A 19,652-nucleotide genomic window follows, 5' to 3' on the forward strand; every position below is an offset into this window, starting at 1 on the left:
TGAAGGCAGATGACTCAAAGCTGCTGATAAAGCTTTTTGAAATTCAGTCTGAAAAAATAGGACTTTATGATAGTCACATACATACACATACAACATTGATCGGACTGGTCTGGTGGATTGCATGCATGAGTCAGTCAGCTTTTAAAGAGAGATCCTTTCACTTCAATGTTAATATTCAATAATAAATATTTATCTTAGAAGCTGTTGTGGATAATATGAAACTTCCAACCACAGTAATATCAGCCAGTGTACCTACTAGAATCCAGTAATTGTCTGAAACTAGTCCTTTGCAAGCTTTATCTAGCATAGTATGTAGTAGAAAGGCTTGTTTTGGTGGGACCTTGGAAAAATTAACGTTGGAATCAGGATAGAAGTGTGTTTTTAGAAAGCCAGAGACACTCCAAACATATAACATAGGATACTGTCCATACAGTCATGAGAGATTAGGGATGTTGGATATTGTGTAACTGAATAGTCGTGCAACTGCATGAAGTTTTAGCAGTTGCATGACTATTCAATAGTTCCTGGGGGCAGGGCCGGCAGATTCCGGTCCCTCTCCCAGGGAGCCCCCTGCCACTCTGCGCTGCTGCTGCCTCTCTATCCAGTTAAAAAACCAGCTTCCCAGAGGCAGCAGCGTGGGGTGGCAGCAGCCCCAGTCCTTGGGGCTATGAGCTCTCCATGGACAGAGGCTGCTCTGTGGGATGAGAGGCAGCCTCTGTTCATGGGGAGCTTGGACTCCTCCTTCCTTCCCCCCCTCCACCCCCCGAGACAGGGGATGCTGCTGGAGCAGTCTCTGTCTGCAGCGGATTTCAGGCTCACCATGGCCAGAGGCCACTCCATGGGATGTGGAGTAGCCTCTGTCCACTGGAGCTCAAGGCTGCCATGGACAGGGGCTGCTTTGTAGCAGTCCCCCCTCCCTCCTGTGCTGCTGCCTCTGATAGAGGCAGCAAAAGGGGGAAAATAGGTGTGGTCAACAAGATTAACTGATAAGCCTAGACTTATCTGTTAATCATGTAGTCGTCTACAAGATAACATCCCTATGAGAGACTTAAAAGAAGCAGCCAGATTCTGGCATAGGAAATGCAATATGTCGTCATAGGTGACCAAAGCTTAATATCTGGTAAGATTTCTGGAGATCTGATCTCATCTCGGATGAGTTATAGAGGGATAGGAGTATGATACTGGAGCTAAACTTTAGCTTCCACCAATTTTTTTTCCTGTCTTGTTCGTCAACAAGGAAGAAGGACCAATGTAATCTCACACATGAATAATAGCTGCCAAGTATGTACAGGATTAATCAATAAACATGGGTTTATTGGTTAATCCTGTCGAATGCAGGCACCCTCCTTGCTGTCATTTTATCAGAGCTGGCTCCCTATGAGCACTGGATCCTGTGGAGCTGCCTCTCCCCCTCTCCTCCCCTTGCTGCTGTCTTTGATAGAGAGGTAGCAGTGCAGAGGAGGGGCGGGGGGAACCAGTACATGTGGGAAGCTGGCTTGAAAGCCAGCTTCCTGCGCATATTGGCTCATGCTGAGCTGCTTCTCCTCTCCCCTCCCCCTCTCCTCCTTCCTCCTAGCGTGGCGGGGGCTCTGTAAGAGTAGGGCTGGGAGCGCACTGGCTGCCGGCCCTGCTCCTGGGACCATCGAATAATCATGTAACTGCTAAGATTTGATGCAGTTACACGATTATTCAATTAATCACCATCTAACATCCCTAGTACAAGAATAATGTTGTGTACTAGTGAGAACAGTGTTGGATTTAAATGCTGAACAAATACCTGTTTGTGTGAAAATGCTAACATCAATATCTCAAGGGATTTTATTTATCTCTTTTAGATTTACAAATCTTTGATACTAACCCTACTTTGAAATATCACTTCCATTGAAAATCTCTAACATTTTGGTATTGAAATGCATTCTGCCAGTACAGATCCTCTAGTTACAGCACTAAAGTTATTTATAAAGTTGCTAGTGACAAAGTATCAAGTCTGAGAGGATGGAACATGTGTTTCCTACAAGAGCCAACTCTGGGGAAAGCGACATTTAGCAGTAGAACAGGCAGCAGATGATTTTTAGAAGCAAGTATTTGTCACCAATATTGAGAAGAGCAGGGCTGGATTAACTCTTCTGAGGACTGAGGCTAGTTGATTGTGTGGCCTCCTAGGCTCTGGGATGGGGCCAGATACAAGTGTTCAGTGTGTGGGAAGGGGCTTCTGGGAAGGGGAGTTGGTGTACAGAGTCTGGGCAGTAACTGGTTAACTGGCAGCCTGGCTGGGCTGGTACAGCCCCCTGCCCAGGCCCACTGCGCAGCAGGCTGGGGGCACTTCAGCCTGGCTAGGCCTGCCTTGTAGCGGGCTCAAGGGGCCCTCTAGCACACTTGGGCTGGAGCAGCTCCCTGCCTGCAGTGTGGCGCCTACCCCCGCCTGAGCAGTCCTCCGCCTGTGGCGCAGTGTCATGTAGTTTGATTTATTTTAGATCCGAGGGAAACCAGGACACTCCAGAGAGACTTAACAACTTTCTTATTTATTGCAAGCTTTATCCCGTTAATAGCTGTTTGTTTTATAAGCCTTAAAACCATTACTATATAATTTAAACCTTAAATACTATAAATTCTAAAGCAATTAGTACAGCACAGAACAATGCAAAAGCAATTAATAAAAGATTTATTATTACATTAATTAAGCCTACTTCACTTACACATCATCCATATGCTACCTACGGTACCAGGCAGCAGGTTGCGGTCCCTTTGATTTACCCCATTGGGATACTGTGTACTGTTGTAGCTGGTGTGAAGGGTCTGTTCCTTCTAGTTACAACGAGCAGGACCTGTGGGTCAATCCTGCTCCCTCCCTCCCACAAAATCTTTTTACGAAGCCCATTTTACAGCAGAGTGAGACTTGGTCATTCTAATATTTACCAATTGATAACGTACTGTGTAAGATACCTAAAATGCCCAATGCCCTTATTTTGAGGTACATTCTGCTACTCTGGATGTTGCAAAAACTGCATGAGTGTTTAATAGTTTTATGGCTGTATCAAGAATTTTTGCCAATCAGAAATAGAAGTATCAGTACACGGTTGATTGCCTTGTGTTCTTGATGTGGTCTCTCTCTACCACTGAATCTGCATTATTGTACAAAATATTCCTGCCTCCGCTTCCCCCAGCCTTGCCTGTGTGCTTACGTGCACCAGACTTTAGACAGGCCTGGGTTTTGGTTTTTAGAGATCCACGCTCTGGTCAAGGCAGACATCACCATTTATTGTCAAGGCAGGGCTGTCCAGGCTCTCATATATGCAGTGCAGCAGGGCAGGCCTGGCCCGGCCTGAACAGCCCCTACGTGCGGTAGATTTGGCCTGGCCTGGCTGCAGCAGCCTACCACCTGTGCTGTGCTGTGTGTGGGGGCTGCTCCAGCCCGGCCAGGCCAAAGCACGGGTTTGGGGGGGCGGAGTGGTGTGGGGTCTGGGCAGGAGGTAGGGTGCAGGAGGGAGCAGAGGATTGGGACACTTAGTGGGCACAGCTCCTGGGGGGAGCAGGTGGTTCTGCATGGTCCTGTGCTTGCAAGCACCACCCCCTACCATTCCATTGGCCGTGATTCCCAGCCAACGGGAGCAGCAAGTGTGAAGCCTGCAAGCAAACATCGCTACCAGCGATGCACTGAGTTCCAGCCTGGAGGTGGGTGGAGAAAGAAGGGGAACAGTAGCACACAGGGCTGATTTCCCACCCACCTATGCGCTTTGGTGGTTGCAGCCCAGGGTCACAGGCTGCAGGCCTTAAAAGCCCCTTTCATAATCTGGCCACCTACTCAAAAAATACTTCATCTAATTGTCCCCAGTAGGTAAGAGAGCAGGTAGAATATTTCTGCTGTAGCACAAATGAGAAAACTTCAAGAAGCATTCTCATGGCAACCAAAAATAAGTACACATCCACCAAAGAATTTGTGGAAATTAATGTCATATCTATGCTAGGGAATCTTCTTTCCCCTGCCTCTCAATTCACACAGGGAAAAATTAACTAGTCTGTATAGCAGCCTTGTGTGTTGCCAAAAATATCATCCTAATAACTGGCAAGACTTATTAATTCAGGGTAGGGATGTTAAAAATCGCATAATATGGTAATCATGAATCTGCTAAAATTTTTAGTGGTTACATGGTCACATATGCACAGTCTCTGAAGTATAAAGCTTGTCTTTATACTGCAGAGCCTGCAGCGAAGTCTCTCTGGGAGCAGGGCTGCAAGTCCCTGCCGGTCTGGCTCCGAGGGAGGAAGCTTCAGTGCCCTGCCGCAGCGAGGCCACCTCACCGGGAGCTGGCGGAGTTTAATAGAGACTGTTAACCAATACGCTGATGCTTAGTGGTTAAACGGTTAATCGATTAAACTCTAACATCCCTAATTCAGGGCCCTTTTGTGTGTAGTATATACATAACACTGACAATCTGTTCCTTCTAAATAGGCGCATTGCATACCAGGTGGTCAGATCCCATCTTCTAGCAGATCATCCCCTTCTGAAATGTCTTAAAGAATACGGTTAAGATTGGGAAACTGGTGCACTGCAGGAGGAGGTCAAACTAAGCATGTAAGCGACTGGTTGAGTCACTACTCGACTAGTCACTTCTCCCCATTGCTGCTCAAGTGGGGTTGAGAAGGAGCCAGTGCTGAGGGAGCTGGCTTAAGAGCCGGTTACCCCCCAGTACCATCTCTGAAAGGGAAGGGTGACAGGGAAGGCAGAGGTGCAGCCGGGGATCTAGCAGCTCCTACTACATTTAAAAAGCAGAGCCGCAGCGGCCCCCCCCGACCCCCTGCTTATTGACTAATCGAGTGGTCAATGGAAATTCCATCGACTGCTCAATTGATTAACTTGCTAACTGCTATTTAACATCCCTGGGTCAGACAGGTTCCTGATCTTTGTAATACTGGCCAGAACTCCTTTATATGGCATTTCTGATCCTGTTAAGAGCAGTAGCAGCATCTTAGGCAGATTGGCTCTCTTTTCAGAGAGAGTATGAAAAGCTCTCCTTGATTATGTTTTGGTATCTTTGCCAAGTGCTGATGTTTGACATTCTTTCTGATTCTTATGTCTGTAAGAAGGTGCTTTGTTAAAGCATAGTGTGTCTGTAAATGAATTGAGTTTTACTCAATTTATATGTTTGAGTTCAGCGAAACAAAACAAAAACACACTTTTTTTTGGGAAGTGAAGAGGGAAGATGATTTCACTGAGTTTTTTCCCCCCCACTGAGTCTTGCACGTGATTAATTTACTTTCTGTTGGCTATCTTTTTGTAAAGGACATCTTTGAAGATAAAATTGAGGCTTAATTGTTACTTTCCTTTTTATTGGATGAAAGCAGGGTTTCTCAAACTTCATTTCACTGTAACCCCCTTTGACAACACAAATTTCTACACAACCCTGGGAAAGGTGACCAAAGGCCAAGCCCTGCCACACTGCAGGGTACTAATGCGCGGGGCAGAGTTAGGACTCATATTTGTTTTTTGGATTTTTTTTGTTTGTTGTTCAGTATACAGGCTTCCCCAGAGGAGGACTACCCCAGCCCCCTCTCATCGCAGCAGCTTGGGGCCAGGTGAGAAGTGCCTCTCCATGCCTGCTGCAGCAGCTGGGGGAGGGGTTCATGTGCCCTGGCTAGGACAGGTTCAGGTTGATTTACTGTTTGTGCTCTCCAGCTAGAGTGAGGAACGCAGCAAACTGTGCGCTTTCCCTTCACTTCCTGACACAAGGGAACAACCATGAGCTGGGAGGAGAGAAAAGTTTCACTGTCCCCATGCTCCCTAAAGGACACCTGGTGGGTAGGAGGCTCAGGGCTGGGGTGGTTCTGGACAAGGGAGAGAGGCAGCCAGCCCCTTTCAGTCTGCCTGGTGATTATATCTTTTTTCTGTGTGGTTTTATGTGAAGCAATCCCATTTCCCTGGTACAACCTAGGGATGTCAGATCCCATTTTAAACATTAGCTGAAAAGATACATAATTTCCAGTGGTAACAATTTTGGGCTAATTATATGATGTGAGCACACTAAATATGTGTTTTCACATTTTCATTATAGGAAGTTTACTTTTGATTTGCAGGCATCTTCTGAAATGACAGACACAGTTCATTAACCATTTATGTATTCCAAGGGAAATGTCCTCTTGCAGGTATATTCCCAACATATCTTATTTTTCTCTCTGCATGTTCTTTTGAGAGACCCTCTCCACCTTTATTTCAGTCTAAAGCATCACCCAAGTAGTCATGGTAATATGCATTTATTTTGTATTTCTACACTTTTTTTCTAATTTCTAATCCTTATCCTTTACTTAACTATATTAAGGGAAACTGAAGTGCTCTCATTCGGATGGATAACCCCCAGAGAACAAATTCTGATTTGATGGGAGTCTGTGTAGATATTTTCTATTGTGCTATACTGTTGCATTCATCTGGATTTAGAATATTTAGCTTGGTGTATAATGATTTGACCTATACTCTTCTGCAATTCTACCGTGTTCTATTATTCATTACCTATCTAATATCTCTGTATTACTAGTGAGAAATAAAGTGAGATATAAAAAGAAGCTTGTGTGCAGCCAATGACACTTGACCTAGCTGTAGGCAAAGGAACATGTTATTTTCAAAGAGACTCTGCCAAAGCTTGTAAGTATAAAATTAGACCTAGTGTATAGCTGTGACTTGGATCATTTGTCCTAATCTGCTCTATTCTTCCAGTGAATGTTTTACTCTATTCATTCTGGAACATAGTTGCTCTTCTTGTTGATAATCTCAGTTGTGTGACAGGTTGCAGAATGAAACATACAAATCATTGGCATGTTTCACTTCTTGCAAGTTCAGAATCTCAGTGGCCAGGTTATTCATTTATGCTCAGTCATAAAGCAAAGCTTGCCATTCTTCTTCTTTTTTTTTTTTTTTTTTTACTTTCAGTAAACTATACAGGTATGTAGAGATACTGTATAGAAAGAGCTCAGATATTATAACATGATGGGTGCTTTTAAAATTGCACGTAATAAAAGTGGTTTTGATAAAATATCTCATTAATTTTTATTTCAGTAAATGGAGGTCCATGTTGTACCTAAATCCCTACTCAGGATGTTAGCATATAGTCGAGTAAACAATTAACCGATAAGACTGGCTTACTGGTTAATCCAAATGACTAAACACGCTCTCCCCCCCACCCCCCCGCAGCTGCCTCTGGATTAGAAGCATCAAGCATGGGGGGAAGGGGAGGTGGGAGCCATTGCCAATGAGGAGCTGGCTTTTAAACTAGCTCCTCATGAGTACTGAGTCACGTGGAACTGCCTGTCTTCCCCTCCCCCCCTCCGTGCTGCTGCCTCTGATACTTTGGCAGCAGAACGGAAGGTGGGGGGCAGGTGGGAGCTGGTTCATGTGGGAAGCTGGCTTTCAGGCCAACTTCCCTCATGTATCCGCTCACACAGTGTCACCTACTCCCTTCACCCCCCTTGCTGCCTCCCAGAGATGGGGGGGAGGTGGGAGCTGGTGCTCAAGTGAACTAGCTTAAAAGTTGGTTCCCCTCAAGCACCATCTTCAAGATGCCCATATTGATGCAGGTGGGATGCCGGCACAGCCCCTGTCCATAGGGAACTCAGAACCCCTGTGAACAGGGGCTGTTGCTGCAGAGCAGCCTCGGTCTGCAGCAGGCCTGGGCTTGTCGTGGACAGAGGCTGCTCTGTAGGATGCCATCCATATGGGGAGCCATTTTTTAAACCTGCTCCCCTCGCTGACCGGCAGGGGGATCCTTGGGAGTAGGTCCGGGAGTGCACCAGATGCTGCCCCCACCCCCAGAGACTATCAAATAATCATGTAACCAATAAGATTTTATGCGGTTACATAATTATTCAATAAAATATCTAACGTCCCTAGAAATGTTGGTAATATCTCTAAACAATATCGAACTCCTATGGTTGGGCAGATTCTCTGGTCAGGTGGTCAGAATTGAGAGGTTCAGCCTGTAGTTATTGATGGGATCAAGTTGCAGAGTCAAGAGCAATATATTTAGAGACCAGTTCATAGAGGGTTTTGAATATCATGGTGCATGCCTTGAACTAGGTCAGTGTTTCTCAACCTTTTTTTTAATAAATTACCCTTAAAAAAATAAGTACCCTCAGTACCTATGGTTTTCAGACACAATTTTTTTTCTACCATTGCAACACATTTGTTTAAACAACTAATCATAGCTGGGAAGGCAATGACATTTTTGGGTGTAAAAAGTACAAAAAGAATAAAGCACTGTAAAACTTAAAACACAAATTCAGTTTTGTCCAAAATTCAGTTGTTGACATACCCTCCCCCCCAGACTTCTCTCGAGTACCCCTAAGTGTACTCATATCACTGATTTGAGAAACACTGAACTAGGTTCAATATTCAACTGGTAGCCAGTGAAGAGGGGCGGCAGAATGATGCATGCAAATTAACCTGTATAACTTAACGGACCCAAGGGAAAACACTTCCTTCCTTCCTTTGTTTAACTGACATCACTATATATCTAGTAGAATCACTGTTTTTGCTGGATGGGAGCACATTTCATATAGCACAAAGGAAGGATTTGTTTTAAATGATATGAAAATGCAATTATAAATCCAAAATATTCCCAGGGGAACTCAAGTGTAAACTTCATAAATGGAAAACCTTTTAAATTTTTTGAAGATGATTAGATTTCAGATTGGCAGAGGCCCATTTAAACTTTACAATGCATTACTTGAGTGAACAGAAAGTCAGATATTTTTCCTGTATGTTTACTGTCAGTTATAGTAATATTAATTATATCCTTGGATTTTCAAATTGAAATGATTTTTTAAATGTTTTATAAGCAACAAATTAAACCAGTTGTTTAAATATTTAAACACCACCTGATTCCATAAGGAAAAAAATTACCTTGCTGGTAGAACAAGGGTTGTACTTTTAAAAATCTTCTCCAGACATGTACAAGTAACTGCACTATCGCTAACAAAAAGGCGTGGGTGAAAACTAGCACGCTGGTTGCAAAATTAACATTACCATCATTCTTCAAATTACTATCATGCCATTTGAATGAAGGCAGAATTAAGAGGGCAACTTTTCAAAGTAAATAAACGTACAACTTTACAGGAGTGAAAGAACAGTGCAAAATAATGTCCTTTTAAGAATACAATTCTCAGCAAATAAGTTCAATGACAACAGGATACATTTTGGAATCTTTTAATCTGTCTCAGTATTAATTCTTGGAAGAAGAAAGATTAAAAACTGATAGCTTAAGTATTGCAGAAAATTAAGTTGGTCATAAGACCAGATCTGAAGGAAACCTCTGTATAAGTTTGAAAGCTTGTCTTTCTCCAACAGAAGTTAGCCCAATATATTATTAGCTCTAGGGATGTAAAATCCTGTTTAATTGCGTAACTGATTAAACATAATGTTTAAGCAGTTAACCAATTAAAGAGGGTGGGTGGCAGCAGCGCCCCCCCCCCCCCCCCCCCCCTGCCATGGGCAAGAGCTGCTTTGGCCAGCTGGAGTATCCATGTCTGTGGCATGCCTGGACCCTGCAAAGCTGCTCTAGCCCCCTGCCTGCACTAGGCCCCGTGGGGCTGCTCCAGCCTCCAACAGTTAGCCAGATCTGGTAGAGGGACCGGTTAACCATTCCCATCCTCAATTACCCCACACACCTTGTCTCTAATAAGAATTAAAATCAGACTTGAAATAAAATGCAGCAGTATAGCATTTTCCTTTACATTTATTTAATCCAACTCCTAGGAAAATAATTTTAATTTATTATGAGACTAACACCAGAAAGAACAGAGTTCGGGAATATCCTCTGTTCAGGAAATAGAGATTACACTACTTCTAGCTGGGGTTGCGCAGCTGAGGATACTCCACGTATGTCAGAGGAGTCACCATCTCAGCATCTGAATTCCACTCCTCCTGTAACTGGGGGAAAAAAACTGGTGAATTTTTTTTTTTTTGGGTGGGGGGAAAAGAGGAAGGAAGGGAAGCGAAGAATGTAGCAGCATTCAGAAAAGGTTTGGATAACAAGAACTTTCAGAATTCTAAGTAGGCCTAAAACATGAATGAAATACCTGGATATAAACTAAAGTACAAAGTAGGCTAGCAGAGGGAATTATACTATTCCAAGAAGTTGCATAGAATATGATGAGACAATTTTGCGAGGAGAGAAACAGAGAAATCGGAGAAATTCAAGTATACTAGAAGCATTATGTAACTGGCTAACTGATCAGGATATGGCTATTAGGTGCCCAATTTTATGAAAAAAATCAAGTTATAAAACAGAACAAGTAACTTCAACTATTTAGATATACAGTGATAGCATCACAAATGGATATGGTGTGAAAATTAATTTCAACATCCTAAATCTGTGGTCTCCAACCTTTTTACACCCAAGATCACTTTTTAAATGTCAGGGCAAGCCAGGATCTACCCTATTCCTTCCCTGAGACCACATCCCTTTCTTGAGACCCCGCCTTCTCTAAACCTTTCCATGTACTACCCGTTGCTAATAGAAACTCACCGTTAATTACATAATTACACCTGAGCCATTTTGCTAGTGCTGCATCTGGGGAGAATGGTTTAATTTAAATTATTAAACAGATTAAGGGAAGCATTTTAACTTTCTCATGTTAGTTGACCAAACTTCATTTTAAATAAAGTTTATGTCCAACACAAAAGGTTTTTGTTTTCTTTATTTATGGCAGGTGTGAGGAATCTTTTTTGGGTCGGGGGCCACTGACCCACAGAAAAATCTTTCGGGGACCACACAAGTGAGAAGCAAAAAAACTCCTCACAGAATCCCCAACCCTCGCTGATGTGGCCCCTAGCTGAGAAACCTCACTCTTCTGGCATTTCAGCCCCCACAGAGTGAGGGGAGGGGGCAGGGAGGACTGAGGTTCATGGCTTCCCATAACCCAGATTTACTTTTTTTGGGTTCCAGAGTTAGTGGATTTTGTGGACACCCTCAAGCTCTGGGTTGGGAACAGAAATGAGGGGCTCAATGTGCGAGACAGGGCTTCCAGCAAGTGGGATAGGGGTGCAGGATCTGGGTGGGATGTGGGGTGCAGGGTCTGGAAGGGAGTTTAGCAGCAGGAAAAGGTGTGGAGTGGACTTTGGGGGTGGTGAGAATGCAATCAACTAGTTGGGGAAGGAGGCAAAGAAGAGGGAATAAAGGAAAGTGCAGCTTCTGCAAAGTAAAATTGTATCCCCTTCAAATCTTCCCTTTGCTCCAGCCTCGCTCCCCTGCATCTCTCCATTCCCCTCAGTGCAACCCCTGCCCGCACATCCTCCTTCACCCCTCCCCGCCATATCTCTGTGCCCCTAGCGCACTCACCAACAGGACAGCAGCTCTGGGACTTGCAGTTTCCAGGGAGCAGTGCTGAGGAGAGGAGGGGGGAGGGGTCAGAGTCTCTTCCCTGCGCAGCCCTTTGCCTGCAGGCAGCAGCTGCCGGGCTGGGGCAGGCAGAACCTGGAGCTGCCCAGGGCTGGCTTCAGCTGGGCCAGGCACAGCGGGGTGCTGGGGAAGGGACTCCCTGAATCCACACACAGCCCAGCTGGGTGCAGCAGGATCCTGGGGAAGGTGGCTTTCCGACCCCACATGCAGCCCTGTCCCCAGCGTGCCACGTGTGTCAGCTGCCCAGTCCCCTCCCGGAGTAGGAGGTAAGAGCGGGGATGCACGTGTGTGTGTTTGCGTGCATACATCTTCTCCCCTTCCAGTGAGCAAGTTAACAAAGAGGGGCAGTTGCCCGGGTGGCTGCCCCTCTTTGATCCAGCCCAGTTGGAGCACAGCACAGCCTTGGTGGGCTGAATGCCATAGCCAGCTGGGCTGGAGCAAACAAGGGCAGCCACCTGGGCTGAAAGCCCTGGCCAGTGGCTGCCTGCTGAGGCTGCGCTGCACTCCAGCTAGAGTCAAAGAGGGGCAGCTGGATCAAAGAGGGGCAGCTGCTCAGGCAGTTGGCTGCGGCAATCAACCAGTTGATCGTGATTGACCAGTTGGTGATCACTGCCCTATATATTTGCTTGGAACAGCAAGTTTGAATACACAAGAGAACAGTATTTTTGACCTAGTCCTAACACTAACGTTTGTTCAGGATGTAACCACAGCTGAACTACTAATAGCAACTGTATCACAAGCATGTTCAAGACCTTTGGAGGAGGACTCATGTAAAAATTAGTATTCTGCTGAGCTTTAGAAAGGAGTATTTCAAAGAAGTATCCTTTGAAAAGACACGTTGCTTGACTTTCATCATGTGAATACGAAACCATGATTCTTGCACTCAAGAATGTGCCCTAAGTTAAATCACCTATTTAACTGAGAAGAAACCAACCAGTCAGTCCTATACACTGAAAGAAATCAAGAGCAGAGCCTTCTCTCCAGCAACCTCTGGGCTCTTGTGCATTTCAGAATGGAAGCGCCTGCGTGGAACCTGGAAGCAGTGGGACTTCCCGCTGGCCCAGGCTGCACGCGGAGTTCCAACTTTGAAATGCACAAGAGCTCCCGCTGGGGCTCTTGTACATTTCAAAGGAGGAATGCGGAAGTGGCTATCAACTAGTTGAGTAGTCAATGGAAATTCCATTGACTAATCGACTAGTAAATTAATCGATATTTAGCATCCTTAGTATACACTGGGGGAAAAATACTTATTTTCATTTTTCTAGTGAAGGCAAGTCCCAAGATACAAGTGGGATTTGAAGACTATCTGAATACAGAGGGGGTCTGCAGGGAATCCAAATTTCTGTGGAAAAAGCTTAGGCCGAGGCTTATGTTTCATTTATTTTTTGATTTACCGGTAAAGCCAAACATGGTAAACTGGTGAGTTTGTACTGTATGTGTACATCCTGGAATGTGATGGGAACTCTATTTCAGGGGTGGCCAACCCGTTAAACAGAGAACCGAAACAGTGGTGGGAAAAATGCGAAGAGCCGCACCAGAATTGTTGATGTCCCCCCGAAAAGGAAGAGCTGCCCACCAGCCAGAGTTGTTGGGCAAAACAAACAAAAAAGGACGCTGCCCCTTTAAAAACCAAGGGTTAGGCTTTTTGGCCACATCAGGCTCCTGCCAGCTAATGCCATTTTGCCCTGCTGGACGGCTCCTCTGCCCCTGGTGAGCACTGGGGGCCGTTTGTAGGGGCGTGTGGGGCAGCTTCGTGAGCCACACTTTCAGGGATGAAGAGCCGCGGGTTGGCCACCCCAGCTCATTTGATTAGCCTAATTCTCTAGTTTGAAGGATTTGCTGCAGTAGCAACAAAATGTGACATATGCCTGTAGCATAAGTGATAAACCTACAGTAGAGAACACAGAATAAAGGGATCTGAAGAGGAACAAACAATATAGAAAATCATTTCATATTTATCAGTAAGTGCAACAGAAATTGTTGCTCCAAATTAGGTGCAACAGAAACAGGTGTTCTTAACTCTGCCACAAAATTACAAATTTCATTTAATTTGCACTTCTATAGCAATTATAAAATAGCTAGTGTTTGCACTGTGCAGCATTCGTATATTTTACATATTGATACCTTGAAATAATTATGCAATTTCAGTTGCTAATTCAGTAGCTTACTTTGATATGAATCAGCTAAACATGGTGGTACTTTGACCCAAAGCTCATCTTAGAAACATTTTTGCTTCTTTGGTTCATCTATTCTACATTTTTGCTATTAAAAAGTCAAGTATAATACTTTGAGATGCTTCATTTTATTTTATTAAGATGGCAAAGAAGGGCGTGGGAGGAGGGACCCCTTTTGTTAATGATCTGTCTAAAATAAAAATTTTGCAAGAGTTTAATTTTTATAGCTTTTTTGGCACTAACAATAAATCAAGTTGGGCACTTTATAAAGCAAACACTAAGAAGGTACACAACTCACCTGCTTCCCCACTCCTATGAAATTAATATTTTACTTGACCTTAACATTTGGGGACTGAGAACAGCCTTTGAGATGAAAGTGAGAAAACATTTTTAATGCATGATTAGTTATTTTCATAGAAAATTTAGGATTCTTTTAAGAGGCATTAGTGAATTAGCATCTCACCAATGAATCAATATCAAGTACAATATACTTGCAACTTCAGCAAAAATCGGAGTCTTCATTGCAAACAGTAGAATTACAACTAGGGATGTTAACAATAATTTAAAATGGTAACTGTGTAATCCCTAAAAATCTTAGTAGTTACATGTGCTGCGGGCTCTGCAGTATAAAGCTTAGCTTAGCTTTATACTGCAGAGCCTGCAGCGAAGTCTCCCAGGAATGGGGCCACCAGCTCCTGCCCACCTGGCTCCCGGGAAGGAGGCTACGCTGCCTTGCTGCAGCAAAGCCACCTCTCCAAGGGTTGACCAAGTTTAACTGATGCCATTAACCAGCACGCATCAGATAATCGGTTAAATGCTAACATCCCTAAATACTTCCACTGCTTATTTAGCGCTAATTTACCCCAACTGTCTTAAGAGCTCAGTAACAGCACAAAACACTGAACACCAGGACTGGTGGTTGTAAACAACTGTGGGAAACTTGGCCACACCCATGATAAGTGGACATCTGGCTAACTGAAGTCATGCCCGACAAAGGATGTTGTTGGACTAGCGGAGTTCAACCTGTACTATAGAACTCAGAAGTTTCAAAAGTAATTTCATGGCTAATAGTTTTGGCTTTACTTTACCTCATTGTCAATATGCATGTTTGTGATGAAACAGCTTATAAAGAGAGTATAGAAATAATTGTGCTCTATTCTAATGCTTTTTTTCTTTTTATATTGCTAATTTAAATGGTGTGAATTTCCAGCAGTTAGTCTTGAGATAAAGAGCAAAACTGGGTTTCTTCTACATAAAATGCATTAGGGGCCTTGAAATCACCTTCAGTTAACTTCAAAATTTTGGCAATTTTGCTGGACATTTTTATTGACAAAGGAATAGTTAAAGCTATAACTAATTGTTTTATTTTTATTTTTAGGTTATGGTTTCCTGTGTTATGCACCTTTCTCTGGAAGGGAGGAAATGATTTTAGCAGCACTTGTTTCAAATTAATCAGTAATACGAAGTCGTCTTCACAGTCCAGAAACTAGCACCGGGGAAAACAGTTAATCTTTTTGAAGGTTTTTATTAAAAAGGGGAGAAAAATGACTACTTCGTCTATTAGGCGGCAAATGAAAAACATCGTGAACAATTATTCAGAGGCCGAAATAAAAGTTCGGGAAGCAACTTCCAATGATCCCTGGGGTCCTTCTAGTTCCTTAATGACTGAAATAGCAGATCTGACTTACAATGTGGTAGCCTTTTCTGAAATTATGAGCATGATTTGGAAACGGCTGAATGACCATGGCAAAAACTGGCGGCATGTGTATAAGGCCCTTACTCTGTTAGATTACCTGATTAAAACTGGCTCCGAGAGGGTGGCACAGCAATGTAAAGAGAATATTTTTGCTATTCAAACATTGAAGGACTTCCAGTATATCGATCGAGATGGAAAAGACCAGGGCATCAATGTAAGGGAGAAGTCTAAGCAGCTGGTCTCTCTTCTGAAGGATGATGAGCGACTCAAGACAGAGAGGGCCCAAGCCCTGAAGACCAAAGAGCGTATGGCTCAGGTGGCCACTGGAGTTGGTAGCAACCAGATCACATTTGGACGAGGTTCCAGTCAGCCTAATCTATCCACTAGCTATTCAGAGCAAGAATATGGCAAGTCTGGAGGCTCTCCTGCATCTTACCATGGCTGTAAGTACATACAATCAAACGCATGTAAAAATGAGGATGATTTTGTTCTGTAAATCTGTATCTGTTCCAGAGCTTTCAGATTCTGATTTGCGGTTGGATGAGTGTGTCAGTAGAGCTTTCTAGAGAATTAGTATACAGATCACAAGGCATTTTTGCAGTGGCTGAAATTCTGTAAGTCTTCTGGGAAGTACTAATACCTTTACAAATTACTAGAATTAATTGCTAGTTAGGGAGAGGATGAATATGTATATATGAGAGTTTCTGTGTCTGTGTGTGTGTTCCAGAACTCCTAAATGGTAAAAGCTAGGACCACCAAATTCAGCATATAGCTTCGTCTCATCATAACTTTGAACAAGGTAAGGGTTTGATTGTGCCCAGAAAATGGGATGTGTCTGGAATAGGATTGTGTTTCAGAAAACCATACAGAAGAGAGACAGAAACACCAGGCAGGTGAAAGGGACTGATTCCCCACCTCCTGCCCGGGACTGCCTTAGCCCCAAGACTTCCACCCCCAATTTGCCCTTTAAGGAGGGCTGACGCTCTCCCCACCCCTCCCAGATTCTTATGGGGACACTGCTTGCTGTTCCCCTTAGGGAGTGAGGGGAAAGTGCACAGTTTGCTGTATTCCTCACTCTTGCTGTGTGGCACAGGGAGGCGAAGAACCTGGAACTGCCCCAGCTGGGGGACATGCATTCCTCCCCCAGCTATGCCCACCGGATCTGCTGTGCTGGGTCCCCTCTGCCATTTGAGCCTGACCCCCCCCCCCCCCGACTAGGGCCATGCTGGGTCCCCTCCACCATCCAAGTCCACATCTGCCAACCGAGCCTGCCCCCCCCCCCCCATGCTGTGCCGGGTCCCCTCCACCAGCTGAACATGACCCCCCTCCCCCCCCCGACAGACTTGAGCTCTATTCTCAGCCACTGTGGAGATGCTAACACTTTAAATAATCTTACTTCACAGTCCTGTAATTCTGAATCTACCTTTCTCATTTCTTTTTCTGGTATTGCTAGTACATGTTCATGTTAACAAAGTGAACAGTGTGTGAAATTAGACAATATAGAATTTTTGTATTCTCATGAAATCTCACAGCTTTGCCTAGAATTCCCAGAGATTTTTCCCCCCTCCTGTAGTTTGCTGTCCCCATGTCAGTGCTTGGGGAAAAGTTATAGAATACTAGAATTGGAAGGGACCTTGAGTGGTCATTAAGTTCAGTTTCCTGCCCTCATGGCAGGACCAGGCACCATGGCATAAGTGGCATGTGAGTCCATTTTGAATGGTACATGCTGGCAAGAGCTCAGCCCTCCCTCCCGGCAGCGGTGGCAGCAGCAGCAGCAGCTGTGTGGTGCACACAAGGCTTGAGAACCAGCTCTGGCTTCCTGCTGGAAGGGCAAGGGGTATGGTTGGTGTGTAGGGGCCAGGGTGGCCTGGAGCTGGGCTTTGCGTTCCTGGGGCTACTCCTGCCCAGCCCGGGCATGCAGCTTCCATGAGATAAGGGGTTAACGCCTCCCCCTCGCTACAGGCACCACTACCTGCTCCGGGAGCGGGTGGGGCTGGATCTGCTCTGCACATCCAGGCTGGGCGGCTGGTCACAAGCTTCTGCCACCTCCATGGGGCCCCTTCCCCAGCACCTTGCTGTGCCCAGCTGGGCTGGAACCAGCCCTGCGCAGCCTGGGCTCTGCCTGCTTCAGCCCCTGAGCAACAGCCTGCATGACAGCTAACAGCTCGCACAGACAAAGCCAGGAAGCTACAACTGAAGCTCTTCTCCCTCAAGAATACCGTACGGCTGGCTTCGGACTCGCAGCGCTCCACTCCACCCTGGCAGCCCTCTCCATTGGCTATGTCTGAGAAGGCTGCTTCTTCGGCTCCAGCATCAGAGACTCTTCCTCCAACAACCTAGGAAGAGATCCTATTCTTCAAGTGAGGGTGATTCCCCTTTTAAAAAAAATGCCCAAGATAACCCCTGCACTGACCTCATCTAAGGTACCGGACCAGAAGCTACCGGGACTGTCAGGCATTGACTGCTCCTGAGTGTCCAAGGTCCTTACTAAAGCGGGCATCTGAGAAGCCGAAGTTGAAATTGATGCTTGCAGCACTGGTTGGCTCAACTGTGATGCCATCAAAGGCAAAAGCCAAACCAGGGCCTTCTGACACACCGTTGGCACAGAAGTAACTGAGGTCCCATTCAGCGCTGTCAGCACCTATTCTGCCCCCGGCACCAACGAGACACAAGCATGCAGTACCAGCGACCCCGTATATGAAACCGTCAGCACTGCAGATAGCAACACTACCACCCTCGGAACTGCCATCGGTACCGGTGATGCTGGCACTGTGGCCTTTCACTGTGACAGAAGAGCTGAGAGTAACATCTGTGCCAATAAGCCCATTATTTGGCACCGACGGTACACCCTCATCTAGCAGCTTCACTCTTTCCACTCCTTCAGGCTCGGTGCCACCACTTTCGAGCGATGACGATGAGGAACCCTGGTCGGTACCCACACACTGGGGCATTCCTCCCCAAAACAGCCTCAGCAACAAGCACTGCCTCAATGGCAGCCCCTTCCAGTGCCAGTGTCAGCCTACTGGGATTCCCGGGCGCCCTTCAGAGCCCAACAATCACAAGGGCAACCTCAGGCACCTCCCTCTGCTCCATTAAGGTCCATGTCTGTACCCTCCCTCAATAGATCTGCTTATTAGGAGGAGGAGGAACCAGATTCAAGTGATGAGGAAATCTCTGCCTCCTCACCTCCACCAACCCACATGTCATCATCTTCCCCTGATGACACCTTGATGCCCCCTCCTCCCACATCAGGAGACTATTTACATCATTCCAAGAACTTTACAAGAGGGTGGCTTATCCCTGGTGAGCCTCCCCGAAACAGAATATGGCCAGACCCGCACCTTATTTCAAGTAATGGAAACACCTGGACCTCATGGGGGGAGAGGCCTATTCTTTCGCTTCTCTTCAACTCTGGATCTCCAACTGCACTGTGGTACTCGCAAAATACACGCACTACATTTTTAAGCAATTCTCATTCTTTATTGATAGCCTCAACTTTGAGGCAAACATTTTCGAAGTTCAGGTTGAGAGTCCAGCAGCACCCCTCTAAGGCAACCACATCCCTATCAACTATTTCACAAACGCCTAGCACTTTTCTATCCCCACTGGTCCCCCATCATGATGGACAGATGGGTACTGGACATTATAAAGGGACTGGTTATCGACTCTCTACCTACAGGACGCATGTTTTCATGTATCCATTCACCTGGCGCATTGCAAGTAGCTCAGATTTGCAGTGGGAGATACTCTTCTAATACACAGTGCTTTCATTTGGACTCTCCACAGCTCTGAGGGTCTTTTCAAAAGTGCTTGTGGTGTTTGCTGCACATTTCTGCAGATAAGGGGTCTTGATATTCCCAAAGCTTGACAACTGCCTGATAGGAGCATGCACAAGTCAAAAAGTGGAGAACGTGGTCTCCCTAATCAGGACACTTCCAGACCCTCGGCCTGCAGATAAATCTACTCAAGTAAGCTCCAACCGCTTCAGACAATAGAATGTATTGGAGCACATCTCGGTTGCATAGAGGCTGTAGCCTCACTGCCACTAAAAAGCTTCCAGACTATACAGGACGTAGGCATATTGATCCAATCCAGCCCACAAGTCGCCTCAAGGACATGTCTCCAGTTACTGGGGTACATGGCAACAGCCACTTCATTAGTACAGCATGCCAGACTGAACATGAGACCTATGCATTTGTGGCTGAGAACTGTATACAAATCACACTACCATAACATCAACAAGCTGGTATCAATCCCAGTAAGGATCAAACAGTCCCTGGACTGGCGGTCAGACCAAAGAAACGTGTGTCTTGGAGCACCTTTCACAACCAACCCCTGTCCGTGACCATCCCAACAGATGCGTCTCTTCTCGGCTGGGGAGGCACACTCAGGCTCTCT

General features: G+C 45.4%; 1 protein-coding gene across 4 annotated transcripts in view; it reads left to right on the forward strand.

Annotated features, from left to right (window-relative positions):
• EPN2 (epsin 2) overlaps positions 1-19,652 on the forward strand; it is a 68,962-nt gene that overhangs the window by 18,678 nt on the left and 30,632 nt on the right. For 3 of the 4 annotated variants that reach the window (XM_075899785.2, XM_075899786.2, XM_075899784.2), the window contains exon 2: positions 14,937-15,697. In XM_075899785.2, the coding sequence (XP_075755900.2) occupies positions 15,103-15,697 (595 nt within the window). In that variant the 5' untranslated portion in view covers positions 14,937-15,102. Of the gene's footprint in view, positions 1-14,936; positions 15,698-19,652 lie in introns of those variants that run through there. The other variant, XM_025180940.3, reaches the window with a different exon arrangement.

This window comes from Pelodiscus sinensis, chromosome 15, assembly GCF_052426305.1.
Source record: "Pelodiscus sinensis isolate ZL-2025 chromosome 15, ASM5242630v1, whole genome shotgun sequence".
Taxonomy (NCBI): domain Eukaryota; kingdom Metazoa; phylum Chordata; order Testudines; family Trionychidae; genus Pelodiscus; species Pelodiscus sinensis.